The sequence below is a fragment of the Cottoperca gobio genome, chromosome 8, assembly GCF_900634415.1.
Source record: "Cottoperca gobio chromosome 8, fCotGob3.1, whole genome shotgun sequence".
NCBI classification, from domain to species: domain Eukaryota; kingdom Metazoa; phylum Chordata; class Actinopteri; order Perciformes; family Bovichtidae; genus Cottoperca; species Cottoperca gobio.
This window is the reverse complement of record NC_041362.1, coordinates 14,530,182-14,547,100: the sequence shown is the minus strand read 5'-3', so window position 1 is coordinate 14,547,100 and position 16,919 is coordinate 14,530,182. Positions and strand designations below refer to the sequence as shown.

The 16,919-nt window shown below is 39.7% G+C and overlaps 1 protein-coding gene across 2 annotated transcripts; it reads left to right on the top strand.

Annotated features, from left to right (window-relative positions):
- Nucleotides 1-1,984: 1,984 nt before the first annotated feature.
- Nucleotides 1,985-16,553, top strand: emp2 (epithelial membrane protein 2). Of its 2 annotated transcripts, none has more exons than XM_029436746.1 (5): nt 1,985-2,119; nt 11,983-12,285; nt 12,782-12,890; nt 12,981-13,121; nt 13,550-16,553. In XM_029436746.1, exons 2-5 carry the CDS (start codon nt 12,208-12,210, stop codon nt 13,717-13,719), a joined length of 498 nt encoding a protein of 165 aa, XP_029292606.1. In that variant the 5' UTR covers nt 1,985-2,119; nt 11,983-12,207; the 3' UTR covers nt 13,720-16,553. The 2 variants fall into 2 exon arrangements, with proteins under 2 accessions (XP_029292606.1, XP_029292607.1); XM_029436747.1 differs by lacking the exon at nt 1,985-2,119 and adding an exon at nt 5,011-5,070.
- Nucleotides 16,554-16,919: the final 366 nt, after the last annotated feature.

Sequence of the window (16,919 nt, the reverse complement as noted above, 5' to 3'; positions counted from 1 at the left end):
TCACATGTTGACCCGAACAGACTCATCATTCTTTGTGCGTGGCGTCTCATCAGAGGAAACTTTCCAAGCTCCGGTAGAAGTCGGGGAGGGAGAGAAGCTGATGTTGATTCTTCAGGGAATTATCGTATATAATTAATATAAGTTCTAGTTGCAGACTCTCTTAAACTTCTTATGCATTCATCAGGGAGGGACTCGAGAGCAACTCGATTTCTTTCTCAACGATAGAAGAATCTTGGAAGTGCTGACTGAATTCTGTCATGAGACGTGACATGAGATGAGAGACGTGATCACAGACACATATTTCCCCTTGTTATCAGAAAGCTTGGCCTTTGGAAAAGCACATTTGATTTCGGACAGCGTGGGGAAGTGCGCAACATTGACGTTGAGTTGTTGTGTCTCAAAGAGACGGAGCTTCACACAGAATGCTTTCATGTGCGCAGTCGGCTCTTGTTCAGTGTTGAGATGACCAGTAAGATCAACTAAAAATGCCAGGTCTGCCAAACATGGAGGGTCACTCAGCTCATGAAGAGGTCGGTCCTTCTCTTTCAAAAACAGGTCAGTTTCTGATCTCAGGGAATAAAACTGCTGCAGCACGGAGCCACGACTCAGCCAGCGCACATCAGAACTGTGGAGTGCGTCCCCGTGTTCAGCATCGACATCAGAGGAAAGCTTGAAATTATCTGTGGTTAAGTCCTCGTGCTCGAATTATGTTGTGCCCTTTATACTCCTAAAACCAAGCAGCTCTTCCGTAACACAAAAGTTATCGTCAACTCCCGCAAAAACAGCTGACGATGAACAGCTGTGCGGTGTCCGTCGCAATCAAGTAAAAATCTAAAGCACAAGCTTGATCTGACACTTGATGTTTTAAGTTAGCTGACAAGTCAAAACTGTGTTTCTGTGTTAGAACAAAGAAGTACAAAACATTGAAGCGCAAGTTTCTATCTGGGCCATATTCCATTAGACTTTTAGAATTCGCTGCGGGCCAATTAAAAATGGGCCGCGGACCAACTGCCGTAGTTTGGACACCCCTGTTGTAAAGTCTCGAGCACTCGGACCAAATATGTTTTCTCGTGTGTAAGAACGACAGCAGAATAAGCAATAGTTGGTGGGGCTCGACGGGAGAAGACAGACGGTAGAACTTTGGTGCAGAAAAACAGGGGATGAAAGCAAAACAGGGGACAGAACATCTCTTTTTGTAATTTGTAGATTGCTAAGTGCTTGAGCCTTTTTATGAATGTTTTTGGTCGTAGACATGATAGCAGCAAACCATGTGGAATCCAAGCTGTGTCTTAAATTTTGGCAGCATTTGTGAAAAGCTGTTTTAATTATAATGGGCTGTGATAGCCAGCAGAGAAAAGAGTGAAACAAAAACTTTATTAACAGAGAATCCAAATCTGTCAGCGCTGCCCAACCTGTTCTAAGAACAACACAAATATTTATCATTTATACAATTATGAGAATTCGGTGCAACATCACATATTCATTACTCCTTTTCACCTCTTCATTTCTCCTTTATCCACATTCCCCTATTGCTCTAGTTCACTATTTTTTCCAACCTTCATTCCTTCCTCTTCTTGACTTTTCATCCCCTTTTATCCTTTTAATTTCCTTTTGTCTCCCTCTCTGTCTGACCTCTGCCGTTTGTTTTCTTTTCAGTCTGCCTGCTATGTGAGGAAGCACAGACTTTTAAACTTCCCCTCCAACTGCCATCACTAATTTCTTAATAGTTACTTTCCCGACGAGCCCAAAACTTTTGTCACCAATCCGTTCATGTGTCACTGCCACACACACACACACACACACACACACACACACACACACACACACACACACACACACACACACACACACACACACACACACAGTGTATTAAATCCCAAACCACACCCAGCTCCTCCCCTCAAGCCCTCCCTCCCTCGCGCGCTCGCGACAGCCGGTCCAGAGAACGTGCGTTTCTAACTTTTTTTTGGGACTACTAGTGAGATCTCCAGCTGCCGTTTTGTCACGTTTGGACGCTGTTTTCCTGCAATATTATTTTAATTTATTATCCCTTATTTTCCCTTTTCACATAGACGCATAGTCACATCTGGAGTTTTGCTTCCTTCTTGGTCCAAACTTGGTAAGTAAATTTAATCTTTTTAGTTTGCATATTGTTTGAATGCTGCACGGAACTTTTTATATGGGATTCACGTCTTATTCCAATCCAATGTGGCTGTGAAATGCCTCTTTAATATACTAATTACACTATTATATCGACCAGAATTTTTAGCCTTTGGTATAATAAAAACCTAAATTTTTCCCAAAATAATTAGTTCCCTTCCTGGAAAATTGTCTCTAAAAAAAAAAAACAGAAGTTTATTTAGTTTGATACTTTTTAGGGAGTTTTAAGGAACCTTTGCTGTCGAGTTTTATCCTGTGGGGTATTTTTACACAGATCATAACTCACTTCTGCTGCTCCAAGTTTCAGAAATTGGAAATGAAAGGGGCGTTGTCAGCCATCAATGTGTGCTTGTGTGTTAAATGCGTCTGTCTGAGGGCTTTGAATGAAAGTTAGTGCATTTTGAGGCAAGACAAACTGCCACCCCCCCCCCCCCCCCTCCATTGACGCAGGAAATGTGTGCATGTGCGTGTCTTTTAAGTGTAGCCTATGCCGTATTATTATTATTAATATTATTATTATTATTGCCTTTCACTGAATTGATGGTAGGCTACTTTGCATCTGTAAGCCAGTCCATATGGTAACACTAAATTCAAACATTATTCATATGACTTTAGGCCTCGAAGTGTACTAATTAAAAATATATATTCTACTATAGGATTATATGAGTGTAAGTATGTTATTGAACTGAAACTAATCAGTTTGTCTGTATTCCCATATTTGCAGTATAATGCTGAATACCTCTGCCCCTGTCTTGCCTTGTTTACTAATTTGCATCTTACTTTTGACGAGGCAGGTGATTATTGTTGCATTCTTCATCATGTGGCGCGCCCCCTTGTGGTTGAAAAACAACACCAACTTGGTGCAGGTTTTCCATGGTTAGAGCACATTTTTCTGACCGGGCTGCAGAAATGGAGACTCATGGCAGAGCTAGATGAACAACGAATAGAAGGGAGATTATGGATTTGGACCCTTCAAGCTGCTTTAGGATACTGCTGATTTCACACATGTTGTTCCTGTGACGCTAGTGGTCACATTACATCAGGTCTAAGTTAATTTTATTAAATGTAACTGGAGAATGACAAAGCCAGTCTTGATAATACTTAATAATCTTCTCTCTCAGCTTTTAATTTAGGTTAATGAGCCCCACAGTCATCAAACATACACATGTGTGAAGCAGTGTTAACAGCTAAATGAATGACAGTTCAAACTTACAGCATGTAATGTGGAAGCTTTTTCCCAGCAGATTCAAACTTTACAGGCACAGACTTAATGGCCTGTAACTGAAGTTGGATCCGTGCAGTGGCCAAATTCTCCTCAAACAGAAGTCATCTTTCTATCTTGCATATAAGTATTTGGACAGTGCGACATCCCTTTGTGTTTCTCCTTATCGCCCTCTCTGTTTGGGATGTAATGTGACACAAGGCCAGCACGTTTAAAAGGCGTGTCAGTGTTAATTTGAAAGTGTTTTCAGTCACGCTGAATGCAGCAGGAGGAGAGAGGCGTGTGATATTCGATAGGAGGAGGATTAGTCGGGGTGTGAGGTTTTAAAAGGTGCTGAGTGATGAAAACTATCAGGGAACACTTGTGAAGTGAGTGGTGACTGAGAGTGGAATAGAAAAAAAAGGAAGAAAACACACACACACCTAACCTAAAGAATTCCTGCGTAAGAGGGAAGTCTTTAAACCCAACAGGAACACAGTTGTGTGCGTGCGTGTGTGTGTGTGCGTGTGTGTGTGTGTGTGTGTGTGTGTGTGTGTGTGTGTGTCTCTGTGTGCATTTGTCAATTTGTTAGGCTCCTGATTCCTGAAGGAGGCATGTCGTACACACCCTCACACACCCCATATTCCTTTGCAATGTAGGCCTCATTGTGCAGAACAATGATTCTCCATTCTCTCCTGGTATTCTTCAAATCTCAACATAGCTCAAATATGTATTTCAAAGGCTCAAATCACACAGTGTTGTATAACTTTATAGGACTAATTCAGAGGGACTGATATATGTTTGGGTTATGGTAAAAGATAGAGGAAATGTCAAGTTATTAGGCTTGTGTTGCCAGACATAAAACAGTCTCATGACCATTATAAAAAATCCAGTTTGAAACAACAGTTTTGTTGTCTATTTGGGCCTTGAATGCATCATTTATATGCATTTATAATCCATTTTCTATCATTCATTTTCTCTTGTCCTATTAAGAGTGTGGATAAATAGTCAGCTTTACAAGATGTTGTATTGCATTGTTGCCCAATATGGTATTTCCTCAACCACCCCTTGTGTGGTTTTCACTTACAACATTACATACTTACTTTTAACATGTTGATATAACATGACAGCATGATATGAATCATAGCGCAGCTTGGTACAGCAAAGCAAAGTCTGAAAAACATTCCTATTTTGAATGTTATCAGCCCATTGGTGGATGGCTGTTATGGGCAAGAAGGGGCTACACCAAGCAGGTACAGAAGGCCATTATCATCTTTTCACATAGTTGATCGCCGATACGAATACAAGACAACGCTGACCTCTGGTGGCCAAAGTAATTATGATGGGAGTAAAGCATGTCAGGTGACATAGTATAAAGAGCGACACATTCTACAGAGGGTGGAGGTCGGGGTGGATAGACGGGACAAATAAACACAGGTCACGTGGGAAAACAAAATTTAACATGTTAACTTATTAAGTTACGTAACACAACAAACGCAACTATTTAAACCCAAATCTCAATCTATTCCTAACCCTAACCAAATAGTTTTGTTGCCTAAACCTAAAACTATTTTTTTCTTCATTGACAACGTTAACCACGTGTTTGAAACTGCGACCGGTAAGTTTCACTTTCAGGTTCGCAAAGTGCGGGAAGGTGTGGTTTGCCCATTTTGCCCCATCTGAAGCAGTAGCGGTAACAACTGATAACGGTAAATTCAATGGTCTGATAACATTTGAAATGTGTGAAAAACTTAGACTTAGATATAATCCAAATTCAGTTTTGTTTGCATTTGAATGAAAACAAATGGAATGGGATAGCCATGTTGATACAATATTTGGCCCAGAAATGTGCACTGTAGTGGATCCAGCCTCTGAATTGGTACACAGCCACCATGGCTTATCCTCTGGTGACACCCTCGAGCGAAACTGTGAAATATTTGGCTAACTAGTGTTAAAGATATGCAAATAGTAAAGTTGTGTCGGCATCTTTCATCCAGTTTTGCTTTTTCATTCACAAGACAGCTAGCTTGTTTCAGAGTGAACAGGCAGCCAGTTGATCCATAATGTAAAGGATTACAGCTGTCATGCAGTGCAATCTGGTTATATTTATGATTCTGTACTTGCTCTACTGCACTGCCAAACTGTGTGTACATCTATGCCTGGTGGGTTTCTCCAGGTTTTTATGTGTCCTTCCTCTACAACGCTTTGTTTGCTAGCTGGCTTCACTCCAGGGAATATGTGTTTTCTTCCGTGTTTTCTCTAAAAATAAGCTTTAGCTTGGCTTTTGGTGTTGTGTACACACACACACACACACACACACACACACAGACACACAGACACACACACACACACACACACACACACACACACACACACACACACACACACACACACACACACACACACACACACACACACTTGTTCCCTTGACCCCAAAGTAGTTCAATTTAGATACTGTAAGACCATGCTTGGGAGAAACTAAAGTATAATTGAGTGCACTTGCTAGCTTTTCTTCAGAGCTATCGACCGCATCTCACAGCCCACAGACATACCGACAAACTACCGTACAAATTATCTTGAAAAGGGACAGATCTGTCACTTTTATTGTTGTTCCCTAGCAGTAACTAACACCGATTTGTATCCCATTTGCAAAGACAGTAAAGTGCTATAAAAGAAGTCCTTCTAAATTCGATTCCATTCTGTTTTGACCTTATGGAACAAATACAAAGCAAGGTGTCACTTCAAAACGTTACGTTAGTTTAAACTGGTGTATAAATATAACAAGCGTTCCTGAAAAACAAAATGAGGCATTCAAGAGTAGGCATTCCCTGGTAGTGGTTCCCAACAAGTATTCCAGACTGAGAGTTTGGGGGAGGAAATGTTGCATACTTCATAAAGGACCAGAGGGCTCCACTGGAAACCTTTTTGCCTTTTCTCTTCCTCAATCTGTTTTTCCATGGCTAAAGACAGAAAGAGAGACATACAGAGAGAGAATGAGGGGGACAGTGAGAGAGACGGGGGAGTGAGATTCAGAGGCCCAGTTAAGTCTGTGGCTTTGTGTTTTATGAAAAGAGTAAAAGAAGGACATTAAAAGTCAGCATTTTCCACCAGGCAAGGGAATCAGTCGGCACACACACTGCATTCACACACACTTGCACTCTTGCAGTCCCCCAGCCTCCTATTATAAGGCTGAGTGGAGTGGAGGAATGGCAGCCTGTTTGTTAGTGTCCCTGTCAGGCGGGCCGGCTGGGGTCTGACAGAATCTATTAGCCTAACTAAGTGATTACACAAAACTACAGTATTGGTATCTTTCCTTTGTGACAGAGTTTCTGAAAGTCAAACATAAATGACAACTGTGACATCAAGAACTACGTAAGCCTGTTGCTTCCAGTATCAGTATCACGTCTTTATGTTATAACAGCATGTTTCAACAAGATGATTCATTTTATTATGACATATATATTTATCACGGTATAACAAGATACTTTTCAAGAAAAGTTTCTTGTTATAACAATATACTATTTATCTTCTCATATTATAAAGTTTCACATTATAACTGTGTTGGCAATTCAAAAATAAATCACCATCCGGCAAGAAAGGAACAAATATAGAAATTAGAGCTTTGGTGTCATTTACTGAAGAGTTAGAAGTGATAAACAGAATGAAATCAATTTCAGCTGAAAGGACAGATAACCTGCAGCCACGTGTGCTACAAGTATCTGACGCTGAGTACACAGAAACACAAGTCATTCACTGTATACAGTAGAATTGCATGTGCAGGATCAGGTAACACACATTTCTGTCTACCAAATGGGAACAAAAGGCACAGAGACATCACGCATGTTAATTACAACTGTTAACATCTGTCTGCTGATTGCTTGACAATATGGTTAAAGTGGCGCCTTGCTGTCTGTCAAATGCTAGCAGACACAGGGACATCAGACATGTGTATGACAACTGTGAGAAAAACACAGGGTTAGTGACAGTAAGACCAAACAACTTTATAGAGATAACATTTAAGAAGACTATACGATACATTTCCACGACAATAACGTGATCACTTATATTGTTATTGATAACTTGCAGCTATAAACTGCCATAAAGAGCAAACACAACTTAGGATAATATTCTGACAGTAAAGGGACATGTGATGTAATGCTGCTGTTGTGGATAAAAAATACTGCTTTGGTTTTAGTGCCTTGCTTTTATTTGAGTAAACCAGATATAAACCCACTTTTTTAGCTCTAAAAACATCAACCTCACAGTGAAAAATAATAGTTAGTGTTGCTATGACAGAAGTATTAATGACTTCAGTGATGTATGGTGAATATAGGACTAACTTGGATGTTGAGGACTGTTCGTGACTTGTTCCGCTGATCGACACACAACAGCTGAGGGAAGTACCTCTCAGTCTGTTGTCTTAGATAAGGCTTGAAATATCTATGTTATGCATACCAGACTAGTGGGCCTAATGTACAGAGCATGCATGTGCTCTGTGTGTATGTGTGTGTGTGTGTGTGTGTGTGCAGCTGTTATCTGGTGTCAGAGGTGAGTATCAGCGATTTCACACTATACTATCAGCCCTGAGTGCTGCTTTTGCAAGGCAACACCGTCCCCAAGGAGCCCTGGAGAATACATGGCTCCACATTTAGGTTAATGTTTGTGTGTGTGTGTGTGTGGGCGTTCGTCTGTGTGTTGACAGTGTGCGTGTGTGTTTTGAATGACAGCGAAAAAAAGAAGAGAAAAAGGAAGAAAGAGTGTGTCACTATTATGGACACAATTCAGTAGGAATGGAGTGATGTCGGTTCATTGCTCCACAAAATGAGATACATTACTCATTTCAAAGGAGTTATTATTATATTGCAGTATTATATTAGGTTTGTTCAATAAAAAGCAAAGTAATGGAAAAAGCAGTGGTTCATCATCCAGCCATACAAAGCTAACTTTATTTTCATTTTTTGTCACCTGAGAGAGATGACAATAATAAATCAGCTTAACTGTAGTTTTTGCACAATCAAAGTAGTAAATCTATAAATACAAACACTCACAAAGGGGCATGTATACATATATAATTTACACAAGCGGTATATACTGTGTCTGCTCTGTCAGTCATCACCAGGCTTTTATGTCTGTGGTCTATACTTTAAATTAACTTTAATCATCTGAACTGTGTCTGTGTGTCTCTCATTTTTGGGACTTTCTTTGCAGGCTATATGTTTGTGGTTTTGTGTAGTAAATACTGTATGCACGTGTGCATTAGTGTGTGTGTGTGTGTGTGTGTGTCTTGTTTTTGTTTTCTGGCTTCCCTCCATTTCCCTCCAATGGGGTTCCCTTCTTCCACTCTCTGTCTCCTCCCTCGCTCCTCCCTTCATCTTCTTTCCACTGACACGAGAAAGCAGCTGCAGATGGAATCAGACCCAGCTGTGTGTGTGTGTGCGTGTATGTGTGTGTGTGTCTGAGTTAGTGTGTGTGTACACGTCTAAGAGATTACTTGCCGCTCCAAAGAATGTTCCTGCAGGTCATATTAGACTCAAATACCAGAGAGATGCTTTGCAACGGATGTAGTTAATTAAATAGTTGGTCTTTACCTTGGCTCCCCTGTCTTTCCTACTCTATCCCCTACATTTCTGTTCATCTCACTCTTAACTAGCGTTGTTCTGTAAGGTCAAAACTGAAGTCTGATAGGCCCGAGAGACACAGTGATTGAAATGTTATAATAGGCCCATTTTCTCGGAATTCATAGAACTGTAAAAGTCCGACCTCCAGCAAGCTATTACCAGTCCTAAAAATAGGGTTGCGTATTATATTCCCGCCCGGTGTGACCGGTCACTAACACACCACTATACTGTGCGCTCACACACGAATGTAGATGTTTTGCATATAAGACATACAATATTGTCTCTTTTTGGAGATCTAAACTAGCAAAGCATTCAGCATAATGCTGTGTTGCTGCACGTTGTGAATGTTAAAACATATTTTATCCACATCAAATGCAGGTTTCCACATGTTCATTTCAGCTCCACTTGTGTGATATTCAGATTTCCCCTCACAAGGTTCAGGTGCAAATTAAAGTGTGTGTCACCAGGTTCTTGTCAACCTCAGTTTAATTCTCTGAGCATTATGAACAAGAGCATTTGGCTGTTGCTGTTTACATTCCCGTCTAAACCCTAAACCCCATATCTCATGAATCAAAGCGTAAAGCTTACTTTTGATGTTTCCTCACCTCCTGTTTTACTATTTACCCCCTTGCCCCGTCCCTTCCCCCACTCAGACAGGGCCTATCCTCTTGCACACCCCACAGCCTCATGCTCACACACAAAAAACTGTGGCCTGCTTCCTGTCGGCGGGGAAAAGCTGTTTTTACTGCGACTCCATTTTGGCGGAGAGGGCTAATTCCTCTGCTGTCTGGCTCTGTCTGTGTGTGTGTGTGTGTGTGTGTGTGTGTGTGTGTGTGTGTGTGTGTGTGTGTGTGTGTGTGTGTGCGTGTGCGTGCCTGCACTTACATGTGCTTTTTAACATGTTTGTGTGTCTGCTCAGCTTCTGAATGAATCAAACTCATATGTGTATACATGTGCACATTTGTCATTTTGTGTGCATTATCCCCGCAGGCTCGTAAGTCTGAGTTTGATGTGTACAGTGTATACAGAGAGCACACTGCAAGCGTAGTAGAGATTTAGTCTAAAGTGTTTAGTCGTAAAATAAATATATTCCAGATTTTAGAATCTTGTCTTGTGTGATTATTTGTAGCAGTATGAATGTTAAACAGAATGATGCTGACAAAGCATTTTACATGCTGAGCAAAGACTTTTTCTGAACACCCAAACTAATGGGTTTCTGAATGTATTTGGTATTTTTAATGGGTTTTCCCCTCAAGACAATTCCTAGTAATGTTTGAGAACAAAAACAGGAAAGCAACACAAAAACAAACAAAATGCTAGATTTCCCGACGGAAAGAATAAGATTACCGTTAATTAATTTAGTTCTTGTTTCTGAAAATAGTTCAGAAAAGTTCACAAACAAAATCCTCAGTAGACGATCATTTCTTAACCACACACACACACACACACACACACACACACACACACACACACACACACACACACACACACACACACACACACACACAATTTGGTTTGTGTTGTAATGCTGCAAATACCAAGGTCATGCTGCAAAAAACAATGGAATAACCTAAACATTTGACTCAGCACCTTAAAAGTCTTTGGTTCAGTTACGGTGACCCTTGACCTATCGTGCACCATTTTTAGCATCTCGATCAGGGTCGTGTAAATGGTAACCCTCGACTGACGAAACTTTGCAGGAACTCGCTGCCTTGACGACCTATCCTAACCTTAACGACCATGGATTAAGCCTCCAGGAACAGCGCCGGGCTTTGAAGTCAGTTTCTGTAGAGCCCAAACTGTGGAATTAAATCTTCCAGGTCCATCACGGGATGCCGTTGGGCCCAAATCATTTTTTCTTATAGACGTCTGTAAATCAGCAGATACATTTTTTTAAAAGGTAAATCTTCCCAGGATGAACACTCAACTAGCCTTTATTTAAATCATTAGGTCATAGAGGTTCATGCGCCACTGAGCAACGTTCATAGGAATGAACGAGACTCATCTCCAACGCTGTATCCAGATCTCGTCTTACAGACATGAGCTCGACGCACTAGCAATCTTGGCACCATTGGATGCAATCCAATCAGTCTACATTGACTCAACAGAGCACAGGCTGCCCATTGCAAGATGTAAACAGTCAACTCCTTACTTATATCAACAAGTCATAGTCAGGATTAGGGCCTTCAATCACTGCAAAGTAAACGTCACACTCCCAGATACCGTACTCTTGCACATACACACTCTAACAAACATATGGTTTGGCGAACATATAGACACAACATATACGCTTCATCTCACATCTTAGTTGCATTTTCTGTAATTTGAGGTGAGACTACAAATATTTCTCTTGCTGTTTCATTACCGCTGAATTCCTCACAATGTTGTATTTCGGTAAGTGGTTGCAGATGAAATAGTTGTTGTTAGTGCCTATGAACTATACTTGAATTGCATTTACACTATTTCCTGTTCCTTTCAGTTATTTTAAAGTTGACGCATTTCAACAATGAAGCCTTCACATTGCATTTATCCTGCATATTCAGCAGTTTAAAAACAAAACAAAAAGATATTCAGTGCTGTGGCGGTCAGAAATACTGCAGTAAAATGTTTAAAACTGTACACTAAGAAAGTTTTATCTATAATATATATTATTTTTATCTTACTCTTCTAAGATAAATCAAAACTGCAACAAAATCATTATTTGCTTGGGTTGTCTGTCCCAATTTCGTGAACACGACATTTCATCAAATTTAACACAAACGTCCAAAAGTCAAGGTCACTGTGACCTCACGTCTGGAATACAAAGTCAAATTGGTAAATGAATATGTTTCAGTTTTTCACGAGTTGTGGGTATGTGAACAACATTTTACAAACATTTGGAGTTGCTAAGCAGGACCTCTGCAAAAGCTTTAACTGTGTGTTTGATGTATGCTGATGACACACAACGGATTAACCCTGTATTTGTGTGTTATTAAAGTATTACATATATGTTACTCCCAACAGATTCCTTTCACGTGAACAACCTTGATCCCCCATTGACTGTCAGCCTGCAAACCAGCCTGTGTGACAACCAGCATCAACACACAAGCAAACAGCCAACAGGACCGTCATCTGCCGAAAGCTGAAACGTACAATCTGCGCATTGACAATCAGCCAGTGAGAGAGACAGACAGCTACTGAAGCAACCTGTAAGATATTTAGCTGGCCTGACCGGACAGAAGGGCAGCCATGTTGATCATCTTAGCCTTCATCGTCCTTTTCCATCTGGCTGCAGCCATACTCCTCTTTGTTGCAACCATTCACAACGTGAGTACAAACCAAGAATGACCACACGTTTGACACTAGGGAGTATTAGTGCCAGGCATTAGGGGGAAACAATTAGAGGAGGAAGATTTTTTATTTTATTTAGCATTTCGAGAATAAAGTTGAAATGTTCAGAATATAATTGAAATGTCAAAAACAAGTCGAAATGTCGAGAATAAATCTAATTATTAGCTTTAGCCTATATACAGTACAAAAGGTTTGACTGTATTCTCAACATTTTGACTTTATTCCTAACATTTAAACTTATTTCTCGAAATGCCAACTTTATTTTTGACATTTTGACTTTTATTATTATTATTACCGTTGCGGCTTCATTCTCAACATTTCGACTATATAAAATATAATATAAAAAACAATCTTCCTCCTCTCATATTTTTCTCTTATGCCTGACACCTAATACTCTGCTGTCCAACACAGAGCAGGGCAGTACAGCACATTTTCATCATTTTAACCGTCTCTGTGTCCCTCCCTGATGTAGGCGTGGTGGGTGGTGTCGAAAGTTGGACGCGATGTGATCTACGCTGACCTGTGGTACTCCTGTAACTCCACCTGCTATCCTGTGGAGAACAGCCATACTACTGATGCGGGTAAGACAGTGTGTAGCTATTTAGCCTACGTTTGTACACTGTAAGTGTTGTGTTTGTGTATGTAACACCTTGTTTCTCCTCTCTCCTCAGCATATCTGCAGGCCATCCAGGCCACCATGATCTTGGCCACCATTTTATGTTGCGTCAGCTTCTTCATCTTCATCCTTCAGCTCTTCAAGCTCCAACAGGGAGACAGATTCATTTTCACTGCTATTATCCAGCTATTGGCCTGTGAGTGACATCCACACACACATTTATGTTTTCATTGAAGTTTTTGTGACACATTACTAGTCATTAGCATCTTGTTGTGTGTGCACATTGGCCAGGGTCATTATAAATGAGTTGTTTTCACACTTGATCCAGCAAACAATGGCAAAGTGTAGAGAGCTTCTCAACAGTTGAAACTCAACCACTTTCAAACGTACACAATTAATTTTTAAGAAATTATAGATTTCAGCTTTAATTAAAGCAATATCTCCGGGGAAAGCTCTCAATAAGTCAGTCCTTTCATCTTGGAGCTGACTGTTCCTAAAAAGGTGTCAAACTATTTCTTCAATAGGCACCAACTGGCTGCAGGAGAAATATTTTAGAGTTTGAATCAAAGTCCCTCTTCAATTATCGAGTGTAATTTCCTTCCTCCTCCTCTCTCCTCCTCCCAGCTCTATGTGTGATGATCGGAGCATCCATCTACACGGCTCAGAAAAAGAGCTTTCATGTGGCCAGTCTCCAGGAAGGCTCCTACGGCTCCTCCTACATCATAGCCTGGATCAGCTTCCCTATGACTGCCATCAGCGGCCTCATGTACCTGGTGCTCAGGAAGCGCAAATAGATGCGACGGGCTTGACGCACAGGCGAAGAAAATATAAACAGGAACACTTGGACACATTTGTGTATCTTTATTCATTTGCATAAAGATACACTTTGCCTCAACAAACATGCATGCACACATTCTCTCTCTTACCCTTAGATTTTTTTAAATAACATCGGAGCAAAGTAAATACACCACAAATCCACAATAACTTCAAGTCTCACATTTCACAAAAAAAGCAAGACATTTTTTTTCGTATCATTCTTACACACCTACATTGTCGCACTCCCTTCTCCTTCCTGATTTATTGTTCTCACTGAATTCAGCAAAGATGCGCAAAAACTCTCCAGACACCCAGTTAATTCAATTGACAGGTTATATGAGACCATACACTTTACACTTTTTCCCAGATAAGAGCCTGAGAAACACGACTGACAGTTGACTGGATGGACCCACTGTGAGTCGGGCAGACTGGAAACATTTATGGTGAGAAATACACTTTTGCCAGCTAGGTCAACTGTGCTGGATAAATTCATTTACATCAAGTTGAGGTCAAATCTACGCAACACAAATGCAGATCAGCACTCACTCACCACTCTGGGTAGAAAATGCCCCCGATGCTCCTTGCTGCGTTTAGTGAGAACATGCCTTCACTATCCTCTTCCCACTTTCCCCCCTCAGCCACTACACAGGACATTGGTCAAACATACTGATTCGTGTCCTCCTCTTGTAACATTGTGTGACCAGCTCCATTCATAGGAACCTGTCTGAAATTTCCAATCACAAAGGATAAAAGTCAAAGACAAGTGGGGAGATTTGTCTTACTGGGAACCATACTTTGTTTGTGAATCTATACTCAACTGAATTTAATTTGTACATATTTGCTGTGTATGTATAGTTCAGGTAATTGCCAAAAGCTTATTTCTAATACTGAAATACTAAAACTATATGTATAAAAAAAGAAAAAAAAATAGATAATCTTGTGTTAACCATAGTATATAGGACGTGTAGTGAGGCACTAGTTGAACTTTATTATGTAGGATTTTAACTTGTTTGTATTCTTCTGTGATTGACTTGTGTTTTAATGGTGAAAAAGGAACCAATGATGTGCTGTGATATTCGGGATTTTAAATGACAACAGAGGAACATACAAACTTGAAATAAGAATGAACATTTCTTTGTTATTATTATTATTATTATTATTATTATTATTATTATTATTATTATTATTATTATTATTATTATTATTATTATTATGCTTTTTTGGTTCACAGCTTCACTGAGAAAAAGACAAGAGCTATTTATTGTTTAAAACCACTGTTGTGTATTTTAAGCATCATGTGACTGAAGTATGAAGTAATTATGTCTTGCCATATTTCCTCCTTCTCTGGCCAGGCTACTGTTTATTTGGTCCATTACTGAAACATATCTCTGGCATTTAACAACAGTACATGTGTGACTGTACTGTACCTGCCACCGATTCCCAAAATTACTTCTAATTTCAGCCTTTGTGGATATACAGACATAAGGTTTGATCCCATAGTAGCACTGTTTTCCTCTTTCTTGGTGTTACTTTGGGGGTAAAACAGTTAAAGGAGACCAGCAGGGTATTAATGCATGCAGCTTGGATCCTTCAGAGGTAGACTGGGAAGTTTTGTGTTCGGAATATGTTCATGTCGTTTGGTCCACAGAGTCTGGTAACTTACTATGTCACCAATAATGAAGATCCAGGGAAAAGAAATGGAAGTGAAGATGTTGCTCTGCTATCTTGAGATGATACTTGAAAATGATCAAAACAACATATTGGAGTCCAAAATTGTGATGTTTGTTGTTCATATGTTTTTTGTGAAGTTGTCCTCTTAAGAGTGTTTCACTAAATAATAAGCCTCCAGTTTGCATGCAAGTTTTTGTCTTTCAGCAGATCCCTTTTTAATTTATACTGAGATGTAAAGTAAGTGCTGTAGTACAATTGTTTCCCAGTAAAATATTGTTTATTACAGGTAATTTAAAACTTGGATCTATTTGGTTTAGCTTTGGTGATTTAAAAACAGATCTACATTTAGAATAATCAGTTCTGTGCTAACTATTTTGCAGATATTCAACAGAAACCACCGCAATCACCTTTTCAAGAGTTGAGTTATCAGAGCCACTTTTTATTTGAAATTGGTTATGTTTCGGTTTATGGTTGTAATCATTTTCATGTAGTCTGTTTTATGTCATTGTAGATGTACTGTGTCTTAGTCAATGTGGTTATATACAAATATAATCACAGCACCACAGTGATAAATGAGCATGTGAGTTGTTGAAGCCAAAACCTTTTTTTAATGGGGATTTGTTTTTTAAACATTTTTTGGCAGTCGAAATATTTTTTAATGCTTAATTAATGAAGTATTAATTCCACATTGATTGAGAGTCTCACGTTACTTTATAATGAATACATGTTGGAATGGTCAAAAAACTTAAATTGAACAAGTTGTTTTTCCTGCATAGGATACATCCGAAGATGTTAGTTTTGACACAGGCTTTAGGTGTATATCACGTTAAATGGCTTTTACTGTTTTAGGGAAATTTGATCACAACATGATCTTGGCTGCTTTGGAAGTCTGTACGATGTATTCATGTATTCACATGTCATCAAACTAATAGTGTTGTCTGCTATTGACACCCAGTGGACTGATAGAAAACTACACACGTTTGAGCCTACAGGACAGACTCCAACCAGCACTCCTGGTTCTCTGTCTCTACAGATTGGCCAAACTTCCAACGGATTCAGGAACAAAGACTCATTTTATAGGTTCCTTTTTTTCCTATTGCCCCCACCCATGTAGATCTCAATAAATGTATTTTACAATGAATATGTTTTCTTTGTGTGTGCCAAACCTGTCATTGAGTAAAGTATCCAACTATACTAATTATACACTGTTAGTGCCTGTTTGCTATATTTCCCCTACCTCCACTTGGCTGCGGAAAGATAGATATTTCCCTTTCTTTTTCTGCAGTGCTGGATTACTCAGTGTTCAAAAAATGTAATAATCTGGCAGAGGAAGTAGTCTGTCTGACATTCATAGCTAAACACTGTAGGGGAGAGTGGGGTAAAATGATTAAATCTTTACTTAAATTGCTCTCAAGGCAAGGGAAATGAGATCGAGTTCAATGAAAACATCTACCCATATTTTAGGGTGTCTACAATCAAATTCAATTATAAGAATGCATCTTTGACA